We start from the raw sequence: 23,503 nt of genomic DNA on the forward strand, positions 1-23,503 counted from the left end.
CATCCTGAATAACAGTTCCCTTATTTTGGAGCTGAAAAGTGTGTATTACTGGGTTTGAAAATGTTTATTTGTGCCACTTTTTAAACACTTTTCCCACCATAATTTGCAACTTCTCATCAAATTTCGCACAATTTAGAGCCATATTTGTATCTTTTTACCCACTTTGCCAATTTACACCAGTTTAGCTGAATTTAAACCCATTTTCATCAAGTTTTCCCACCAATTTTTGCACAAAACACATTTTGCCACTTTAAAAACCATTTGGTCGATTTTACACCCTTGCCACCCTTGCCACATCTGTTTTTGCCACTTCTAAACCAATTCTTGCCACTTTCCGCCTATTGCTGCCACTACGCCTTTTTAAGTCCATACTTTTTGCATGGTTTATGCCAGTTTTTGCCCCTTTTAACACATTTCTGCCATTTTTTGCTTATTTTTTGCCACATTGACCTAAATTTTGCCACTTTCAACACATTACTTCTATATTTTCCATCCCATTTCACCACCTCTTCCTCTTATTTTAGCCATTCTAACCCTTTTTCAGGAGGCTATATACTACGGCAGAAATGAATATTAAAAGGATATTTGTTTCTTTGATAAGAGTGTTTATTATTGAGGTGAAATATAAAATATGGATATCACAGCTTAACTTTACAATGGACCTTGATTTTACTGACCTCAGTGGGCCCCCAGTTTGGCTGGCCCCAGAAAGCTCTCCCCTCTATCACTCCTTATGGACGGCCTTTTCTGCACATGACTGCTCTTGTGCATGGCTGTGTTCAGCCTCCTTTAGGTTCAGTGGGGTCCCCAGTCTCTGGCACTTTTATTTGGGGGGTCGCAAGATGAAAAGGTTGAGAACCCCTGATTTTAAGTATTTCCTAACATGTAGCACTTTGTTGTATTTTCTCTCTTAAAAGACAGTGTTTGATCATCAAAAGTTTCCACGTAACTCTAAACTTGAATTTTGTATATTACTGAAATCATACTGGAGTTTCTACACTCCCTGTAGTTCCTACTCTTTTGTTATGCAATCAAACCACTAGCTTAAAATTACTTCAAGAGTAAAAAAATCACATGCACATGCAGACAGCCACAGAAAATGATGAGTCAGACCTAAATTTCAGTGGGGTAAATTCCATAAATTCCTCTTCTTATTGAAGGAAGCTATGCTACCTCTTCTGCTCTCTATGTTTGCATGCTTTTCTTTGTATTTGTCTCATGACCACAATCCCACTTTTCCTCCTACTGCCACTTTTTTCATCCATATTCACACTGAATCAGCTCAAAGAAGCATCTGTGGAAAGCAACATGTTTGCCTCCATTCATGACATGTACCTTTTTTTACAACCACTCTTTAATGTTTGGCCTCATTCCTCTTAATTGTTGTTTATCCAATGTGGTGAAGAGTAAAGTTTCCAGTAAACTCACACCATGTAGAGAATTAAAAGAATGTCTTCGAGGATAATGTTTTTGAAGATGTCTTTCATTCTTTACCTCAAATATTTGAGTCTTGTTTACAATTTAAGAAAATGACTTTTCTCACCTTGGGTCGTTTCCAGGTGACCCTGCCAATGCGGTTGCTCTGGTAGAAGAGAGACTGGTCCGTTGTTGGGAACAGAGGGTCTTCAAACAAAACTCCATTCTGCTGGCATTGTCTCCTGAGAGCAGAGAAAGACTGGCCCTCATATGGGATCACCATCCCCCCTGCACACACAGAAATACAGGGACATTACTAAGACTTGCACTGTCCAGGTTTAATGATCAGCTTCTATAACATTTTTTTAACAAAAAGCATAAAGATAATTACAGAAACAATTTTTAAAACACATCTTACAGACTACAATACTGAATGAGATGATTATCACTCCAACTTACTATTGGTGCATTTCCACTAAGTGATCTGGTTCAGTTTGGTCCCATATGGTACGCAATTATTTGCATTTTCACTGTCAAAAGTTGAGAAACGGTGCCAATAAAACCGATCTGTACCATCCTTCTCTTTGGGCACCCTTCTGCTGGGGTTTCAAGGGTACCTATCCAACCATAAAGGGTGGAACTAGACACGCTGCTGGCTCACACGCCCACCGACAAGGCTACAGTTGACTGTGGAAATGCAAGCAAGAGGGTCTACCAAACCAAATTATACTGAACCAAATTGGACCACTGGTGGGAAACACACAATTGTATTGCCATTATATTTCCTACTTCTTGTCCAATAAAATCATGCAATTATTTTATCACAGATTTTACACTTTTAAACAAGACAAAGGCCATAATCCAAAAGCAATAATTGCCAATAAAGGTAACTTTAAAGAATTTCAGTCTTGAGAGTTTCAGCCTGGTGAACAAACCACTTCTAACTTTTTTATTTTTGAAAAAAAAAAAAGATACAACAGGATTTAAGAGGGAGTGCAGTCTGTGGTTGCACAGTGGACATACTACCTCTCCTGGCAGTGTTATATTGTAGTTAGTTAGGGATTAGAAAGAAGGATATCCTCATTTCACATTTTTCCAAATCATGCGTGTGCACACACATGCACTCCCATGATAGTCAAATACACATTAGCTAAGATACCCACCAATCATGTGTCAGAATGACAAGCACAAAGTTGGACAGTCATGTTTGACTAAAGCTTAGCAGCAAAGCAAACACATGATGCAAGCTGCATGCCTCTGTCTGCATGAGTGTGTGGCTGGAAAGACTCATTAAGTGCCTGATCTGATGACTTAAAAGAAGCTGCCTGTATTTGAAGAAGTGAGAAAGATACACAGCGAAAGAGGAAACAGGCATGTAATCAATGAGGCTGCAGCTCAATAGAAACATGTATACAGCAAAAGGCCCACCGAAACGGTTTCCTTTTCTGTTTGTTCTTTTCCATCTTCCATCCGTTCTCATTTTCACTGAATAAGCTGCCATCATTTATCAAAATTTGAGACCTACCTCCTTCACAACCTGATGTAAATTATAAATATATGTGTTGTAAACCTCCATGATATAACAAGGTTAAAAGAGTGAGCACTTTCAGCTTGAACGCCACTCGTTTATTCTGAGGTGTTTGCATCCCAGCAGCTACAAGTCACAGGTTTTCCCTCTTTATCCAAAATCACCTCACTGCTTTCTCTGCAGGGTTCACAATGGAGCATATGCCCCTGCCCTCTCTGCAGCTCCAGTAAATCTATGACTCAAGAATGCTCTGCAATCATATTTAGTGAGCTTCCTCTCATGAACCTCTGTTGTAGATGATTTATTTCTAATGTTCTGGCTTCAGGATGCTTTCTCTGGGCCTGTACTTTCCAAATAAAATCAACATTAGCCTTATCTGACTGCAGTTAGTCTGCAGGATCCCTTGAACCCTTTTCTTTAGTAGACTGTATCCTTCCTCTCTCAAGGTTTGTTTATGTGCACTTTCCAGATTCCAAATAAATCTGATCCGTCTCAGGAACTTGTGCTTCCCAACACAGAGGCCCCAAGGAAACTGAGAAACAGCTAAAAAAGCTGATAGCAACATAAAAGCAAAGATAAAGCAAAAAGCACAGGGGAAACAGCCACTTTACACTGTAACTGTTTGATACACACCTTGGCTCTATGTCAAAGATATCCCACCTTGGCCTTTCACCCTTCCTGGTTGTAATATCCACAACCTATCTTATCCCCTGACATGTGTGCTACTATACTCTTGTCCACCTATAAAGTGTCCTTGGGGCCTCCTTCTCCAAAGTTCTCAAGACAGATACCAGCTAAACATGAATGCTAAAACATTTATCAGCACATGTTAATATGACTTCACTATCTGACGGCTGTCCTTCTAGCGAGACATGTTTACCCTTATGCCTGACACTGGCTCTCTAGGCCGGCGTCTTTACACGGAGCAGCAAACTGTCCTATAATGTCAAACATCTGCCTATTATTGTGATTCATGGCTTTAATTTCATATCTTTGGTTTGCCCCTGCTTTTCTCAGCAAAGTTCACAGTACTCTCAGCAAAGACAAATGGTTTGACCCTACACAATTAGCACAGATTACACATACAGATTATATAACTTCAATTCCAAAAAAGGTGGGGCAATATGTAAAAAGTAAATAAAGACAGAATGCAATCATTTTCACACATCATAAACCCATATTTATCCACAGTAGAGGATAAATAACACATCAGATGTTGAAACTGAGATTTTACCATTTCATGAAAAAATTAGCTCATTTCAGCTATCATTATCATTATTATTATTATTACTATTATTACAACGTTACAATGTTACAATGTCATTTAGCAGACGCTTTTCTCCAAAGCGACGTACATTTGAGAGCAAGAACAACACAAGCAATGATCTAGACAAGAAGAAACATCAGTAAGTGCCATCAAGTGCTTCAGGTCCAATTGGACGCAAGTGCTGCCGTGTAGAGTTTAAGGCAGAGTACCTAAAATATACGTTGTTGTTTTTTTTTTTTTTTTTTTTTTTTTTTTTTTTTTTTTGTTTGTTGTTTTTATGTTTTTTTTTTTTTTTGTTATTAGACAGCAACAATGAATCAAGGAAAATGTGGGATCACTAATCGCCATTCATTAGACTTCACAACAACTATTTACCAAGTACCAAGTGCTGGATCATTCCCAAAGAGCTGGGCAAAGAAATCCCAGAAGTAGAGCAGGACAGTGCGAGCTAACTATAGTTGGGAAACTCATTCAACCACTGGGGGCAGCAGTGGAGAATAGTCTGGCTGAGACTCAATCTACTACTGGGGACAACAGTAGAGAATTGCCTAGCTAAGTGCAAAGTGTTCTCTGAAGAGCTGGGTCTTTAGCCTTCTCTTGAAAGTAGACAGGGGGTCTGTAGATCGAATGGAGTTGGGTAATTCATTCCACCATTTAGGGACAACAGAGGAGAAGAGTCGAGCTAGTGACTTAGGAGCATGATGTGCTGGAAGTACCAGGCGCCTTTCGCTGGCTGAGCGTAGTGGGCGAGAAGGGGTGTAGACCTGGATGAGGGACTCCAGGTAAACAGGAGCAGTTTTAGTTACTGCTTTGTAAGCAATGATTAGAGTTTTGAATTTAATGCGAGCTGCAACTGGAAGCCAGTGTAGAGAGATTAAAAGAGGCGTGACATGAGCTCTCTTGGGTTGGTTGAAGACCAGACGTGCTGCTGCGTTCTGGATCAACTGCAGAGGTATAACTGTGCATGCAGGTAGGCCTGCCAGTAATGAGTTACAGTAGTCAATACGTGATATTATAAGAGCCTGTACCAGGAGTTGTGTAGCATGCTCTGTCAAGTAGGGTCTGATCCTCTTGATGTTGTAGAGGGCGAAACGGCAGGATCGAGCAATCGAGGCCACATGGAGCTTGAAGGTTAGCTGGTCATCAATCATGACACCCAGATTCCGGGCTGACTTAGTGGGCAAGAGATTATTTGATCCAAGCTGGATATTGATCTGCGGTTCCATAGTGGGACTGGCTGGGATGATAATGAGCTCCGTTTTGGGCAGGTTGAGCTGAAGGTGACGTTCCCTCATCCATTTAGAAATATCAGCAAGGCAGGATGAGATCCGAGCTGAGACAGTTGTGTCATCTGGTGGAGAGGACAGGAATAGCTGTGTGTCGTCTGCATAGCAGTGATAAGAAAAGCCATGGGAGCGGATGATTGCACCAAGTGAGGTGGTGTATATTGAGAAAAGTAGGGGACCAAGCACAGACCCTTGAGGCACCCCTGTTGATAAGCCATGCAGTTTAGACACTCCTCCCTTCCATGATACTCTAAAAGATCTCCCTGTGAGGTAGGACTTAAACCACTGTAGGGCAGATCCTGAGATACCAAGTGAAGAGAGTGTGGAGAGGAGGATTTGGTGGTTTGCTGTGTCAAAGGCAGCAGACAGATCCAGCAGTAAGAGAACTGAGGACTGACCAGCTGCTCTGGCCAAGCGAAGTGATTCCGTTACCGACAAAAGTGCAGTTTCAGTAGAGTGGCCCCGCCTAAAGCCAGACTGATTCTGATCAAGTAGATCATTGTTCTGCAAGTGTTCTGAGAGCTGGTTGAAGACTGTGCGCTCCAGTATTTTTGATAGGAATGGGAGAAGTGAGACCGGCCTGTAATTTTCAACCAGGGCTGGGTTGAGAGTGGGTTTTTTGAGCAGTGGTGTAACCCGCTTGCTTGAAAGCAGCTGGGAAAACACCTGTGGACAGAGAGGAGTTAATGATACAACTCACAGCAGGGCTGATTGTGGGCTCAATCGCCTGCAAGAGATGTGATGGTATCGGATCGAGGGGACAGGTTGTGGGCTTAGAGTCAAGCAGAAGCCTGGTGACCTCGCTCTCACTTAGTGGAGAGAATGAGCTAAGTGATGCATCACTAGCTGGTGGCAGAAAACTGAGTTGGACAGGCTCAGAGAATTGGTTGCTGATGGTAGAAACCTTGTCAGTGAAGTAGGAGGCAAACATGTCTGGAGTCAACATACTGGAGGGTTGTGGGTTTGAGGGAGAGAGGAGCGAGTTAAAAGCAGAGAAGAGTTTGCGTGCATCAGTGGCAGCACAGATCTTTGATTGATAGAACGCCTTCTTAGCAGATTTTAGAGCAGAGGTAAAACAGGACAGTTTTTGCTGATAAGCACTCAAGTCAGTGGTTTGTTTGGATTTACGCCATTTTCTCTCTGCCGCTCTGAGCCCTGCCCTTTGGGTTCTGATGACCTCAGTGAGCCAGGGACAAGGTGGAGTATTTCGAATAGGCTTAGACACCAGAGGGCAGAGTTTGTCCAGAGAGGAGGTCAGTGAGGAGCAGAATGTGTCTGTGGCCTCGTTAACAGTGAGTGTGAAGGACTCGTTACATGAGGCTAGTGCAGCTGAGACCTCGTCAGACAGCTGTGTTGGGTCAAGTGACTGAAGGTTTCTGCGGTATGATCTTAATTGAGTAGTAGATTGCTGAAGTTCAGGTAAGCCAAGTGAGAACTGAATGAAGTAGTGGTCAGAGAGGTGAAGTGGTGTTACACTCAAATTAGCCGTGGAGCAATTGCGAGTTAGAATCAAATCCAGTGTATTACCAGCCTTGTGTGTAGGAGGCGTTTGAACCAGTTTCAAGTCAAAGGAGGACAGTAGTGAAATAAAATCAGTAGCCTGGGCTCTATCCAAGTGGATGTTCATGTCACCCATGACAACCAATGGTGTGCCATCATCAGGGATGTCTGAGAGTAACATGTCCAGTTCCACAATAAAGTTGTCCAGGTGACCCCCAGGTGGGCGGTATACCACAACCATGTAAGCCTTTATTGGGGCAGTGACCTGTACTGCATGATATTCAAATGAGGTGTTATTGTCCAAGGGTTTGAACTGGCTGAAGTTCCAGCTATGAGAAAGAATAATGCCTGTGCCACCTCCTCGGCCAGAAGAGCGAGGTGTATGAGAGAACACTGCATCAACTGATAGAGCAGTTGGTGTTACAGTGTTCTCAGGACGGACCCAAGTTTCTGTCAGGGCTAGGACCTGAATGTTAGACAGTTTAGTGAGGGAATTGATGAATTCTGCTTTGTTAACTGCAGACTGGCAGTTCCAGAGGCCAACTGTGATAAAAGTATTATTATTCTTATTATTATGAGCTCATTTTTTTTATTGTAGTAACACATCTTGGAAGTGTGACCAATTGCTGGAGTTTTGGAATTTTTCGTGTCATGGTTAACCAAATGTTTTCTATTGCTGAAAGGTCTGGACTGCAGGCAGGCCAGGTCAGCAACCAGATTCTTCTACAGTGAAGCCATGCTGTTGTGATGGATGTGGTATGTGGTTCAGCATTGCCTTGCTGAAATATGCAAGGCCTTCCCTGAAAGAGACGTTGTCTGGATGGGAGCATATGCTGCTCTAAAACATCTGTTTTTCAGCGATGATAGTTCCTTTCTAGATGTGTAGGCTGGCCACGCCATAGGCACTAATGTAACCCCATACCATCAGATATGCAGGCTTTTGAACTGTGAACTAATAACAAGCTGGATGGTCCCTCTCCTCTTCAGTCGACAGAACACAGCGTCCATGGTTACCCAAGTGAATTTTAAATTTTGACTCATCTGACCACAGAACAGTTTTCCATTTTGCCTCTGCCTTATTTAAATGAGCTTTGGCACAGAGAAGACCAGCGTTTCTGAGTCACATATGGCTTCTTCTTTGCTTAGCACAGCTTTATCTTTCATTTGTGGATATCACAGTGAACTGTGTTGACAGACAATGATTTCTGGAAGTATGCTTTATCCCATGCAGTGATTTCCAGCACAGAATTATGCCGCTTGTGCACAGATTTCTCCAGATTCTCTGAATCTTTTGATGATATGATGTACAGTAGATGGTGGGATATTCAAAGTCTGTGCAATTTTACATTAATGCTGGTGCTGACAAAGATATATGTTCCACTACACCTCCTCTGTGTGTTCTCCTCATGACACTGTCAGATCTTATGTGAGCACATGCTTGTTGGTATTTGAATAGATGATCATGTCTGGCCTGAATTTCCTCTATCTGAGAGTGAAGAGACAGAGTTCTGCCTCAGGTGAATATGCTGGTTTGAAGGTAGGGATGCACAATATTATTAGCATGATTCTGGTATCTGTACATATAAGCTTGTAAAGCAAGTTATAGACAGATATGAACATTTCTGCCAATAATTATAACCTACTGTTTATATCGGCTGTGAATATTGTTTGTATCAATGCATTTGTGGAGTTTTAGGCAGGACCAACAGACCTACATCACCTGAAGTCTTTTCCTTTAATCATCCTTTCCTGAAACTGTAAAGTGTGTTTGGAGGACTGAAATTTTGGGTCTGAACTACATCTATATATTGGTACCGATATCAGTATCAACAACAATTAATTTGTATAAAGTTGCATGTTGCACAAATCCAATATCATGCATCACTCTTTGAAGGCTGTAGTGATGACTTCTGCTCCTGCCTTGAGCTTCAGTGTTAGCATCACTAAGGCGGGGTTTTCTAAGGAGGTTGTGGCCACTTTTCTCAAACTGAATGCAGGAGGGTTTTCACTTGGATTTTCAGGGCTGAAACTTCAGTCCTTAAAACACACTTAAAAGTTAAAGGATGACCAAAGAAACAGACTTCAGCTGACAAAGGTCTGCTGCTCTCGCCTGAAACTCTTCAAATTTATTCAGCCAATATAGAAAGCTGTTACAGGCTAATATATTCAGTTGATATTTCGGTTGTAAATACCAGCAAACATTTTTTACTTCTGCAGATACGGCTACCCTGCCCATAATATCATGCATCCTTTTTTCAATCTGGCTTTGTGCAAGATGCCAAACTGTTCAACAGAAAGTCCTACAAACACATGAAAAGGACAAGACCAGCAAATAGACAAAAAACAATTTTTCATGGGGTTTGCCAAGAATTGAGACAAACAGAAAGTTTCTCACAGCAGCTTATTGGATCTAAATATTTCTTCTTCCATTGGCTGTTTTGGGCAGGCTGGTTGAAGGAAACTGAGCTGACCTTCTTCACTGCAGACAACCAGCATGCCTGGGACATGAGTCACGGTTACATGGGAGAAGGGAGACAATGTGCTCTTTCTCACATGTTAAACAAAACTAGTTAAACTCACCCCGGGCCTTCTTACATTCTTAGCATGTGCAGCAGCAAATAACTGACTCTACTGATACTTCTCTGAGGCTCTGATGTAATAATAACTGCAGGCCTTTTTTTGCTACTAACAGCTTCCTGGCACTTCTACCTATACGACCTATAAGAAAACAAAACTTCAACAGAATGAAATATTTCAGAGAGTCAACAGCTTGTGTGCTAGCCAACAAAGGAAAATAGCTTAGAGCACATTTTAACAGTGGTCGGGGTTAAGAGTCTTGGTTTCGACAGTGTAGAAATCTTTGAGGTACAGGTTTATCAGGTCTGTTGAATGTAAGAAACAAAGCTACTGCAAATACGTAAAATTAGGGAAATGAGAAACAGGTTATGAAGCACTGCAGGCTGACAGCTAAAATTTAAAGAAGGTCTAGTCAAAAGATGACACAATAGGTTAATCACATGTATGTGGAATGAGTGAGCAGAGAAAATAGTTTCTTGGTATGTTTACCCTCCTGTCAGACTCTGAAGAGGAAGGATGATGGTGTGATGCTTAGTCAGTAACTTGCACCCAAACCCAAGAGGGACACCACATTTTTATCTTTTCTCTTTATATATGTAGGTTTTGTTTTTACTATTGCTGTATATTCATTTTGGGAAAACAAGCAAAATATCAACAAAATAATCCAGTAAGAAAGATCTAATTGCAGATTTGACATACACTCACCAGCCACTTTATTAGGTACACCTATTCAATTGCTTGTTAATACAAATAGCTAATCAGCCGATCACACGGCAGCAACTAAAGGGGATTTAGGTGACTTTGAAAGTGGCATGGTTGTTAGTGCTAGTCTGAGCATTTCAGAAACTGATATACTGGGGTTTTCACGCACAACCATCTCTAGAGTTTACAGAGAATGGTCCGAAAGAGGGAAAATATCCAGAGAGTGGCAGTACTGTGGACAAGAATACCTTGTTGATGCCAGAGGTCAGAGGAGAATGGGCAGACTGGTTGAGATGATAGAAAGGCTACAGTAACTCAAACAACCACTTGCTACACCCAAGGTATGCAGAGTACCATCTCTGAATGCACAACACATGGAACCTTGAAGTAGATGGGCTACAGCAGCAGAAGACCACAGCGGGTGCCGCTTCTGTCAGCTAAGAACAGGAATCTGAGTCTACAATTTGCACAGGCTCACCAAAAATGGTCAACAGAAGATTGGAAAAACGTTGCCCAGTCTGAAAGTCTCATTTTCAGCAGCAGTCAGGTGGTAGGGTCAGAATTTGACATAAACAACATGAAAACATGAATCGATCCTGCCTTGTATCAACAGTTCAGGGTGTTGGTGTTGTAATGATGTGGGGGATATTTTCTTGGCACCCTTTGGGCCCCTTAGTACCAATTGAGTATTGTTTAAATGCCACAGCCCACCTCAGTATTGTTGCTGACCATGTCCATCCCTTTATGACCACAGTGTACCCATCTTCTGATGGCTACTTCCAGCAGGATAATGTACCATGTCACAAAGATCAAATCACCGTAAACTGGTTTCTTGAACATGGCAATGAGTTCACTGTGCTCCAGTGGCTTCCACTGTCACCAGATCTCAGTCCAATAGAGTCCCTTTGGGATGTGATGGAATGGGAGATTCACATCATGAATGTGCAGTTGACCAATCTGCAGCAACTGTGTGATGTTGTCATGTCAGTATGGACCAAAATCTCTGAGGAATGCTTCCAACATCTTGTTGAAACAATGCCATGAAGAACACGGGCAGTTCTGAAGGCAACCTGGTACTAGCAAGGTGTACCTAATTAAGTGGTCGGTGAGTGTATTTAGCTCAGTACTATTGAGGGTAAAAGCTCAGTGCTAGTAAGTGTAAGCTAAATTTACTAGGGATGCACAATATTGAATAATTTGCTGATATCCGATATGCCAATATGTATGAATTAATTTTAACCAACACTGATATTGATAAACTGATACATACAGTCATGTGCATACATTTTAGGCATGTAGGTGGCTAGAATTCATCATGGGCTGATATGCCACAACCTGGGGCTGGAGGGAGGGGGTGGCAGAGTCAAACTGGGCACATGGGACATCCACAGCACAACAAGGGGCTTGGTGCAACCCTACCACCCGCTCAGATGGTAACCTAGGCCGGGGCTTACTCGCCACATCCACTCCTGACTCCACCCTAAAGGTGTGGGCTTTGTTATTTTTTTTAACAGATTATTTCCCCATGCCACTGGTAATATACAAGGACATCCAGAGCACAATCCTTACCTGCCATTGGTGTCCTCAGGCAGCTTACTCACCACATCTACGCCTTACTTCATCCTCAATTTTTGCCTAAAAGTTCTACACACAGTACTATAAATGTAGTTCAGACCTAACTTCAAATCTTAAAAAACACTTTAAAGTAGGGTAAATGAAGAAACAAACTTTAGTCCTCAAAATCCAAACTTTAAATTCAAGGAACAAGGATGAACAAAGAGAAAGACTTCAGCTGATGGAGGTCTGTTAGTCCTGTGTGAAACTCCAAATACTTATTCACCGCTATTCAAAGCTATAATGGACCGGCATCTACAGTGATATATTGATTGTAAATATTTGCAGATGTTTTTTTATACTGATAGTTCATGTTTTAAGCATATACTGTTTTTGCAAATACTGATAACATGCCAATAACATTGTGCATCCCTGAAAATGTAAGGTATTTGCTAATGCTTCCATTTTAGCACCTGTTCACATCAATCTACAGTCAACAGTTTCACTTAAGCCCTCTTTCTCATTTTTGCTGCAAACCAGATTAACTTGTCTTATGTCTTTATCCACAGCATGCTCCTTCTATAACTGTCTTAAACAGCTCACTCTTGATTGATTTTATAGTGAGTACATATTTCTTCATGTGAAAACAACTGACAAGTGGATTAAACTACATTTAAAGGTCATCTTCAGACACATGTGTTTGATTATGGCGGAAGCCCAAAGTGAATGCCAGCCAAACATGGGTGTGGTTTCATGTGGGCACCAATAGACAAGCCACCAACAAGTGAACAACAGCCAGAGCAGATGTTGAAATATCACATTAGAGCCTCTATTATGATGTCTGACATATAAACAGCACACACACATTAGATGTACCTGAATGCAGCTTTGCAGAGCAGACTACTTCTGGCACTTCACTGAAATCAACATTGTGCCACAGTTTGCAAAACAGCTTCAAGCGCTTTTTAGCTATGTGAATCCACCCACAGTGTGAAATTACACAAGGAAGTAAGACACTGTGCCTTCAAAATAAAACAACAGTTGGTAGACGTCAACATTAATAACTAATAATGCTATTCCCACACCCGTTTCTTCAGTTTCCTTATGGAGATAAACTGGTTGTTTGATATAGTATCATTCATGACAATCATATATTTAGTTTTCCAGTATGTTAGCCCCTAGAGTTCACTGATAAGTGGTTCATAGCAGATGATATATGATACTCTTCTGTTCCAGCTTTCACACTCCTGATCAAAATTTAAGATCAGTTGAAAAATTGCAAGAATATACATTTTGCACTGTTGGATCTTAAGAAGGTTCTACGCAGCTTTAAAATGCAAAAAAAAAAAAAAAGAAATGAAAGTGAGACGAAAAAAATGAGTAAGCAATATTTTGAAAACAATAATTTAACTGAAACAAGCTGTTCAACAGCTGATCAAAAGTTTAAGACCACAGCCTTTAAAAGTCAAATCTGTGCAAAAATGTGGATTCAATGTCAGCCCATTCAATGACCAGCTTTTTTTAGTTTATTTGTTGTTTTTAATAAATTGCTTACTTTTTTTTTTTTTTTTTTTTTTTTTTTTGTCTCACTCCTATTTCTTCTTTTTGCATTTTGAAGGTCTACTCCAAACCTTCTTAAGATCCAACAGTGCAAAATGTTAATTCTTGCAATTTTTCAACTGGTCTTAAAATTTTGATCAGGAGTGTATTCCTCATGCAAAACATAAAGAGCTGCCAGTGGCTATATTTACAGTCAGTTACTGTGGACTCTTTAAAACCAGGGATGCACCTGTGCATTGGTTTAATATCTGTGTCAGCCAATATCAGCCCATTGGTGAATCAGGTAGTAAAAAATCAGAAGACAATGTTTAAATAGTTGTTTTTTCAAAACTGATATTGAAACCAATTATTAGTAGTTCATGAACACTGCTAACAGATATTTGGGACCAATGCATTTGTTATGATGCACAGTGTGTTTAATGGGACAAAAAAAACTGCATGATCAAAACAATGAAGTGAAACAAATAATTTAGGCCTAGTTCTGTCAGCATGAGAAACAGCACAGAGCAACACAGCATCAGCGGGAAAACAGGAAGAGATGCCATACACTCCCTGTGTCAGTAGCACCCAGGCTAAAGTGCAGCAGGACATTCGGTGAGACAGTGGAGAATGAAAATAAAGCTAGAAGGGAAGACACACCTTGCAGTGGAACAAAAGTAGCACACTTAATGGTTAATTCATCTTTATGAATTATTGGTAGAATACAATGCCAATATCCATAAACAGCCAAATGCCAAATATTGGTCTATACTAATAATTTAGTCCCAAAAAAGTTGACACGAAACATAACCAAAACTCCCACATAGCAAGGACAAAAAGCTGACAAAACCACAGCTGACAAGACAAGGTACGTAAAATACACCACTGATTATTACAGGGAACAATAAGTAAGTCCTTCTTAGAACAAATTGTATAAAAGTCAAAGAAGATGTCTAAAATATCCACAGATGTGTTTTAAATAGATAAATTGGTTCCAGATGCTGGGGCCTAACACACTAGATAAAACCATAGAAAAAACTCTGTTCTATGATACATACTCTGATCTGTTTCCATGGTCAAACATGATAATAGAAAATGTTTCAGATGATGCCAGAATGTGATTGAAAAAAACTGGAATAAGCCAGGTTATCACTTTAAACATCAGCACTAGCCTTTGTTTTATCATAATGTACCTCACTAATAAAAAAATATAAATGTATTCACCTCAAAATCCATTCGGTTAAAAGTCACAATAATGAAATTATCATTTAGCAGCAATACTCACCAATCACACAGTCCTAACGCAGAAATTTTGCGTGTCTTCTTTTGAAGGTGACTTCCGGAAGTGTATTAAATCATGTACGCCAACTTGAAAAACTGTAACTTTTTGCATATATTTTCTAATCTTCGGAGTCAAGGAAAATGAAATGAAACTTAACCAAATGATGCCCTCGACTACTTTACCACCTCTTTCTCTTCATTATCTTTCCTCTATCATTTCAGACGCTATCAGTGCCGACAAACGTTTCTGAAATACGTCCATTAGCACTCCGCCAAAGTTGTATGAGTTTGAATCCAGGTTGTCAATGACATTTCAAAGCAAAAATGAGATAGTTCTACATGAAGTCATGACAGACTACAGTTGTAGTTAGCTTAACTAACGCTGATTAGACTGTACCTGGAGATGTTCGGTTAAATGTCAGCTCCCCGGGTGGAACACGCGGCTGCTCTCTCTCCTCTCCTATTTTTTTTTAACTGTTTTTATCCTCTAAAGCAGTCAGGTCGTTGATGTGTGAAGATTTTCAGTCAGAGTTTGGTTAGTTGACAACATCCAGAGTAAAACCTCACACAGACAGGAGGAGCTTCAGCCCCTAAAACCTCAAACCCTCCTCCGCTTCTCTGAGGGCTCTAGACACAATGTGGTGCATTCAATGTCGCACGGAAATAAAGAAAATACGATCGTTAGCGAGCAAAACATCGATGTCTTAGAGAAGAAATACACCGATACACACAATTAAACACCCTACTAAGCAAACTTAACATGTGATCGGGATTCCATCGAAACTTTGTTAAGAAGAATATGTTGACACCGGCGTTTCCGACTACACTACAGATTTTTTTTCTTTTTGTAATTGAAGGTATCACTTGTACAGGGATTACATACGTAGCTGTATTTCTGTATGTAATACTGCTTAAAAGATGCATACATTGATGAAAGTATGCACACATGGAAATGATAAAATGATCAAGCATGGTCACAAATAACAACACAGCTATTTAGTTTTGTCTTTCATGATTTCAGCTTTTGTTGCTTGGAAAGAGGCATCAGTGTGAATTTGTTCCATTACTAAAAACTCCCCACAGAAGCTTTAATGTGACTTTTGTTCAGCAGATTCAGACTCTGACAGTTTGGCTGATGAGGCTGAACCCTATATTGTTTCAGTTCTTTATTCCAACAAGAATAGAGTCAACATAGAAGTAGGTTTGAACATTTGAGTAACACCTGATAGTTTTAAAACGTGTTTCCAATGAGCAGACACCATCACATGGAAGTACATCAGAACAAATAAGCAAAACTCGGGAAAATACAGCAGAGATAGGTTTAGCTTTAACCTAGAAATTAAAGAGCATACTTGCCATTCTATGATGGAAAGAATTCATCCAGGAAAGTTGGAAGCGTTCTCTAAATGTTTCTGTTATAAAACACTGACCTCTGGTGGATACTGTTGGTATTACTGGTATTAACAGCCCAAGAGTGTGGGTGTCATTTGGTACAAAATCAAGAGAAAATACAATTGCATATGATTGTCACAATGCATTTTCCCCTGGCTGCAAATTATAAGCTCACATTCACTGCATTAAACACAAATGAGTGAGCCATGTAAGGACTGTATTAAAACCAAAGTCTGCAAAAAGGTTGATTTGCCTCAAGATACACCATTTGGGGACAGCTGCTCTGAATATGTCTTAGGGGGCTATGTTCCTGAAGAAATATGAATTTAATTAAATTTACTTACAATGATTTTTTAATTTAGTTTTGATTACATCAAAAAGATGTTTTGCATACACATTAAGCCAAAGACTGATCTAAAATGAACAATTGTGAAGTCAGTAAATTGGCTAATTACAGGACAAACAGCTCAAACAGATACTCTGTTGTCCATATAATCATATCAGAGACATAAGGAGGGAACATCAAGCTCTTCTGTGGCTTCTAATTAGGTCTAACAGAATTATGAAGCAAGACAAGGACCACCAACTGCACATTATGAACAAATGTCTCAAAAATGTCTCAGAACATTTGTGGAGAAAATGTAATTGGTTATTTCCACCTAAAGCTTTGAATATTTCAGAAGTTTTACCTGTCAAATTGTGGCAGTGCATTATCACGAATGAGCAAAGCAACGGCAACAGCTAATGCAGAACATTCTGCCTGGTATTCAGTGGAAGTAATGCCAAAGAAATATCCTGGATTTAAAAAAAAAGTGCTTTAACAGAGAAAAGCAGTAGCAAATCTATGTTGTTTACTGTCTACAACCTTCAGCTTTAAATCCAATAGGTTTTGTTTTACAGAAAAGAGGTGGCTTAATAAAACAATGTGCTGCCAGAAGGATGCTATTAATCTTTAACATCATCAGAGGAGAAGACATCCACAGTGTCATGTGAGAAACTGCACTTTACTCTTCACCAGAGGAGAATGAAACACCAACACATCCATCAGACGATGAATACTTGCACATGAAAAAGGAAAAGCTGGGCTGTATTAAGAAGAAACAACACAAAGGTAAATATCAGAGATTAATGCGTGGAGTATGACTGAAATTCACCAGCTTTTTCTTCATGATACTTTGTAGTTTTACTGCTGATTGTGCATCAAGTTGTAACACTGTGCTGCTAAAAAAGATCATATGAGAGATTTACAACAAAATAACTGAAATTTAGCAAAGGGACCAAAGTTAAGGCTATTTTATTTTTAAAACTAAGTCTATTGCTCTGATTTCATGCCATCACAGAGCAATGTGACAGACTGCCTTTCCAGACAGCCTCTATTTTGTCTATTTAGTTTTAATAAAGTACACTGGGGGTTTTTAAATCAGCTTTCTGGTATAAATATAAGAAGAGTTTGCATGCTGTAACACAAACTTTCACCAACATCTATTACCCTGTTGTCAAAGCAGCAGTCAGACTCGCTTCTTTTTTACACTTTAACCATAAAAACATGTGACTCTTCCTTCCTGCACAGGTTTAAAATGTTAACCAGGTGGATAACACTCACAGCGTTTCTGGCTGCATCAGCTGATCTTATGAGTGCAGCTTCAGGCCCCAGCGCTCTGACTGTAACACCAACCTGCAGGTTCAAAGGTCATCCAGAGGAAGAGCTAACATTGAGCTGTGGAGACGAAAGAAAAACAGGTTAGTAAAGAGGAGAAGTGAAAGCAGGGAAACCTACACCTAATGATGACATTTATTTAATTCAAAGCACCCGAGTATTTCACTTACACCACTTTACAAGGAGTCTGAAGAAAGCTGTTCTCTGTTCCAATGAGTGAATGAAAATGAGGATTTTCAATCTCAAATGATAAATACAAATGTCAGTTTAAAAGTTATGGCATACTGTGTGAGTAATAATGTTTTTTACAAAGCATTATCTGCAGGTTATGCTTCCTGAATAGTGAAAAATAAGCTTTTTCATTGTATAACACAATATGTCATACAATGATCATAAATAGACATCATTAAAGATTTTTTAAAGCGTCATTTTAAGTTTAGCGGGGGAAAATGGCTATATTATTACCAATATCTGACTAAATTGCAAACAAAAAGAATCAATCTTAACATCCATCAAGGGAAAACATATTTCATAAACGAATAAATACTCTCATATGGCACAAATTGATCATGTCTGAGTCACCAAGCATGGCGCTAATTTCTAGGCCAAATAAGAATTTATGTGCTATGTCATAGTACAGTGGTTTGTACCAGATTCAAACTCTAAAATATCAAGTACAGACTTCTCTGAAAAGCTGTGAATGTAATTCCATCCAGAAAGATCATTTTATCATGGGAAGCCATTATTTTTAAGACACTGAGGGTAATACATTATAGAACATGCTTTAGGAGTCATAATACAGACACTACAATTAAATAGCAACCATTAACCTGCTTAACACCTGCGTATACACTTGAGGCCATTGTATTCCAACAACATAGATACAGTTTATTATAGTGCCAGAATTCTTGAGATAGTTTTCGGGAATGTCCATTGAAGTTTGAGCTATTTGCTTTCAGTGTTGATAGAATTTCCTAAGAAATTTTCAGGAATTTTCAAGGACATTGTAGGGAATTTGTCCCTCTTTGTCGAGGAATTTGGGAGGATGCATGTGTAAATTCTGGGGAATTTGGTAAGAAATTTTCTATATCTTTTTTTGTTGTTGAATTCTTAAGTCTTTATGATAGAGTTTCACTGTAACTTCTGAGGAATATTTGAAGAAATCTTGGGGTATTCTTTAAGAAATACTAAATATTTAAGAATTTTTAAAGAAACTGTATTAATTAATTAGGAAAAAATGGGGGTTTGTGTTGATTCTGATAAGGAAAATTGTCAAGAAATTCAGAACTTTTCATGGAAAATTTTCTCTGGCTTTGCTAAAAAAAAAGGTCCTCATGGTCTATAATCAAAGAAAGATGACTCCACCATCACTCTCCCAAAGACTGACATATCTGACAGACTGAAGACCCCCAATAACTGGCCAACTGGCCGACACTCAGCCAAAACTTCTGCTCTAAAGCCAACCCAGTGCTGCACGTTCTGCAGAAACAGGGCCTTCAGGAGATTTGCAGACATTATTTTTGATGAAAACTACTTCCTGTTTAAATACAAGGCTGAGCTTCTAAACCTTTCAGGTCCCCTTAATTCCAAATAAGTGGGAGAAACTAAAAATGCATTCCAAATAAAAGCTCAGGTTTCAGAAGGATAAATTTAGTAAAGTGACAATGAAGTTTCTTTTGTTACACAAACACAACCCAAGCTCTTTATGGTCCTACTGAAGATAACAGAATTTGTAAAGTGTTTGATAATTTTCAGTAAATAATCATGTATCTGCATCTCCTCACCTGTAACTCCGCCTCCTCTCATGGTCAGGTGTGGTCCAGTACTGGCACACTCCTTTTGGAGACCTTGAGACCCCTGGTTCCTTCAGTAAACTGGACCCCGTCTTCATGCATCATGATGGGAGCCTGGTGGTCCCCAACACCAGCAGTCTCCACAGCGGCTTGTACTACTGCCTCCTGCAGCACAAAGAGGGAGCTACACTATGGTCGTACGAGCTCCATGTTAGTCACGACAATGAAATACATGATGAACACAGCGACTATGGGCAACAGAACTGTGGTGCGTTCAGGATCAGAAGGGACGTCGGGTCTGCAAGGGAGCAGGAGGGTGTTTCAGATGGAGAGTTTGCAGGAGCTGTAGCGGCTTCAGTGCTTCTGACATTTGTGGTGGGCTTCAGCGCTGGAGCGCTGACCAGGACTCAGGTGCTCAGGTACGTTCAGACCTCCAAGCTTGGAGATTAAACTGTCAAACTGGTATCTGTTCAAGTTCTTTGCAGATTATTTGACAAAAGATAATGTTAGCAGTGATCAAATTTGCACAACTTTATGCTGACTGCCCATGACTAAGAAATAGGGCTGTCAGACATTTAAACTTTAGATCCCCATTTATCCTAGAATTCCCATAGTTTATCGATTCTCTTTTTAAAAATAAGGTATTTTTAAATTCTATTATTTCCAACCAAAACTGTGTTTTTTAAACTGTTTTGAACTAAGAGCAACTGACTCTATGTTTGGATACAGACTTACTTTTATTAAAATTAATATGATTGAAGATTATTAAACTAAATTAACTACAGAAAAAGAAACTTGGTATGGATTGAAAACAATACAATATTGTTATTCAGGTATTACTCTTTACAAAATATACTTCATGTGGCTCATGTTTATAATTTGGATATTTTTATGGGGATAATATTAATTCTTACTTTTGACTAGGGCCGAACGATTTTGGAAAATAATTTGTGATTTTTTTTCCCCAATATTGTGATTTGATATGCGATTATTCATTACCTTTCTTATATTCCTAAGAAAAAAGGGCTGAATAATTCTTTAAAATATCTTGTTCTGATGATTTTTACTCGTATTGCAAATTGGATATGAATTGTTGCATTAAAGGGGTTTTTGTCATTCTCATATTTAATAAGAGTACAGAAATGAAGGTAGAAATGGCACTTGAATGATTGCATATGTCATGCATAACTTCTCTGCAGCAAAAAAGTTTTAAACTGCTATTTTGAAACAAATTTCATGTCCAAGAAATATTGCACCTTCTGCGATTTGAAAATTGCAGAAGGCCATATTGCGATTGAATTTAGTTTTCAATTAATTTCCCAGCCCTACTTGTGACTAAGCAGAGCCTGAACTAGATCAGGCTGTAGTTTTATAAGCTGCGAGCTTCAGAATGAGTGAGCCGTTAGAAAATGGCCCAAATGGCCAGGTTCTTTTTCTGCAAAATTGTTCAGTGAAAAGAAGGAACAAGCAGAAGAGATCATCAAAGTAACCTTCACTTGACACATTTTCTCATTACTGCCAAGCAAAAATTTTTGGGAGGAAAATATTTGGACTTAAAGCCCCTATGAGGAGTTTTTAGCTGGTAAGTATCACTGAAAATGTAGTACACAGTGGTGTAGTGGTGCCTAGAGAAGAGGACATACTCTTTATCTATTCCTCACATTTTAAATATCACATCTAACAAAGGACAGCAGTTGTAAACAAAGATATGCAAGACAATCATTCATGTTGTTTTTGTACAGTCAGTAAACTTCTGCTGCTTTGGGGAGTGAGGAACTTTATGAAATTAAAAGCAAAACAAGAGATTTATGATCACCACTGGTCCACAGACAAATCAATAATTAACCATTTTTAAGTTAAATTCTTAAAAAATTCTGCTTCCTGGGAAGCAGGTGGCCTAATGGTTAAAGGCACTCCCCATGTACGCGGGTGGCCTGGGTCCGAATCAGGCCTGAGGCCCTTTACCGCATGTCTCTCCCCCACTCTTGACCCTGTTTCTGACTATCCACTGTCCTCCTCTATCTAATAAAGGCACAAAAACGCCCAAAAATAAATCGTAAAAAAAAAAAAAAAAAAAACGAAAAAATTTCTGCTTCCTCACAGCAGTGTACACAGATTACATTTGTAATCTTTGCCAACCCAAGAGTGGGGATTTTAATTTGGGTTTAGTCTACAGACTGAAAAATAAGTGGGTACACTCCAGAGGACACCACTGGTAATGCCTCTATGACCTGCAAAGGCAAATGAGACAATCAGTGGCAAGCCTGACCATTTCTGTGTTGAATTTTTACTACAATTGCATGCTGAAAAAACTTTGAGGGCTCGTCCTCTACATTCTCTACCGTAAATATCTGTACGGATCAATGAACTCTACTTCCTACACAGATATATAAAAAGATTAAGAAATAATCATTTGCGAACAAGGAGTGTCAAGCATCCCTCCATGCCCTTTGTATTTTCAGCTAGATTTTAAATCAGTTCCCAGTCTTCTAATTCACTGCATCATTTCCCTTTTAGGTGCCTAAGGACTGTCACTATGAAGCTGAGATCCATACGGCACCAACGCCAAAGTGACACACCAGACCATGGTTCTAAAATCAATGTGACAAACCTGCCCCCCATGTATGATAACCAGGCCTTTGAAATGGAACAGGTGGAAATGGAGGACTCGACAACTTGTGCAACCATAGATTCAACCATTTCATCCACAGCCTCATTGGCCCCGGCCAAACCTCAGAGAAGCTTCCGACAGAAACAGGAGGAGCAGCAGGAAACCAAAGCCTATCTGGAGGGATGTGACTACATGAAAGTGGAGGAGGAGATGGAGCGAAGGAGTCTGGAGGAAAACAATGAAGGGTGTGATGTGGAGGAAGAGGAGGAAAAGGAGTTCAGAGGTTCGTTCTTTTTTTCAGATAAAGAAGGAGGGAGTCAAACTGAAACAGAGGAGGAGTGCAGTGAGGATCAAGAGGTGAGAGAAGAAAGAGAGAGCAAGGAGGAAAAGAGGCAGTGTGAAAAAGAGGAAAAGTTGGAGAATAATAGAAGCAGTGGCAGTACGGAGGATGAAGAGGAGAGTAGAGTAAGTACAGATGAGATGGGAGATACAGAGAAAGGGGGAGAGGAAAATAGAGAAGGGGAGGAAGAGATGAGAGAAGAGAAAGAGGCAGAAGACAGAGAAAACAAGAAAGAGGAAAATGCAGCAGTAGATATTTGCAGCAGTGATAACACAGATGATGATAAACATCAGGACACGACCAAAAATGGCACCACAGAAGGTGAAGAAGAGGAAGCTTCAACCTCACAGCTATCACAGGGCCGCCGCAGCCGTGTCATCCGGCTGTATCAGTACGACGAGGACGGTCAGCGATACGGCCACCTTCCACAGCCCAAACCTAATGAGCCAGGACCTGCCCCCAGACTCAAACAGCGCTCCCTCTCTCTGACACGCCTCAGCGCCATAATGGCAGCCGCCTCTGCAGGGCCATTGGACACTAGAGAGACAGGGAAGGACGGGAAAGAGGAGAGGCCACACTTCCACATGGAGATATAAAGACAGAGTGTCCAGTAGAAGGACAAAATAGTGACATTTCAGAGGATTTGAATCACACCCGACTTGTTAAAAGCTGTCATTTAACCTTCAAACAACCACCTTTACATCTATTTTAAATTGAAAATTTCACTGTCAGTCTATGACAATGTTGTTGACTTAACACCATTTTGGAATTAACATTGAGACTAGAAAACAATCAGAAGTCACCTTTTCATGTGATATGGCACAACTTGGGATCAATGATGGTCACTGATCAGTGTTTTTGTCCCTAGCTTTCATTTAGTACATCATTCAAACTAGGCACCTTTTATTTATCTGATCAACTATCCAAAGGTCCTACCAGGTCAACAGATTGTTGAAAATTGACACACTGGTAAATTTGGTCTTAAGATTATGAATGATTGCTTGCCTTACTTATCGAATTTATTAATTTATTTACATATTTTGTGTTTGGTTGTATTGAT

General features: G+C 39.8%; 2 protein-coding genes across 4 annotated transcripts in view; one reads left to right on the plus strand and one right to left on the minus strand.

Annotated features, from left to right (window-relative positions):
- Positions 1-15,229, minus strand: part of LOC121522732 (calpain-5-like) — a 41,577-nt gene extending 26,348 nt beyond the window's left edge. The window contains exons 1-2 of one of the 3 annotated variants that reach the window (XM_041807363.1): positions 15,048-15,229; positions 1,544-1,704 (exon numbers count right to left, since the gene is read on the minus strand). In XM_041807363.1, the coding sequence (XP_041663297.1) occupies positions 1,544-1,699 (156 nt within the window). In that variant the 5' untranslated portion in view covers positions 1,700-1,704; positions 15,048-15,229. Of the gene's footprint in view, positions 1-1,543; positions 1,705-12,706; positions 12,743-14,654; positions 14,986-15,047 lie in introns of those variants that run through there. The other 2 variants (XM_041807372.1, XM_041807380.1) reach the window with 2 other exon arrangements.
- Positions 15,230-17,019: 1,790 nt separating this feature from the next.
- On the plus strand, positions 17,020-23,397 carry LOC121522750. The gene is made up of 4 exons (XM_041807392.1): positions 17,020-17,153; positions 17,613-17,782; positions 19,512-19,911; positions 22,010-23,397. The coding sequence occupies exons 2-4, from the start codon at positions 17,620-17,622 to the stop codon at positions 23,037-23,039; spliced, it is 1,593 nt and encodes a 530-aa protein (XP_041663326.1). The 5' UTR covers positions 17,020-17,153; positions 17,613-17,619; the 3' UTR covers positions 23,040-23,397.
- Positions 23,398-23,503: the final 106 nt, after the last annotated feature.

Source organism: Cheilinus undulatus, linkage group 2 (genome assembly GCF_018320785.1).
Source record: "Cheilinus undulatus linkage group 2, ASM1832078v1, whole genome shotgun sequence".
In the NCBI taxonomy this organism is placed as follows: Eukaryota; Metazoa; Chordata; class Actinopteri; order Labriformes; family Labridae; genus Cheilinus; species Cheilinus undulatus.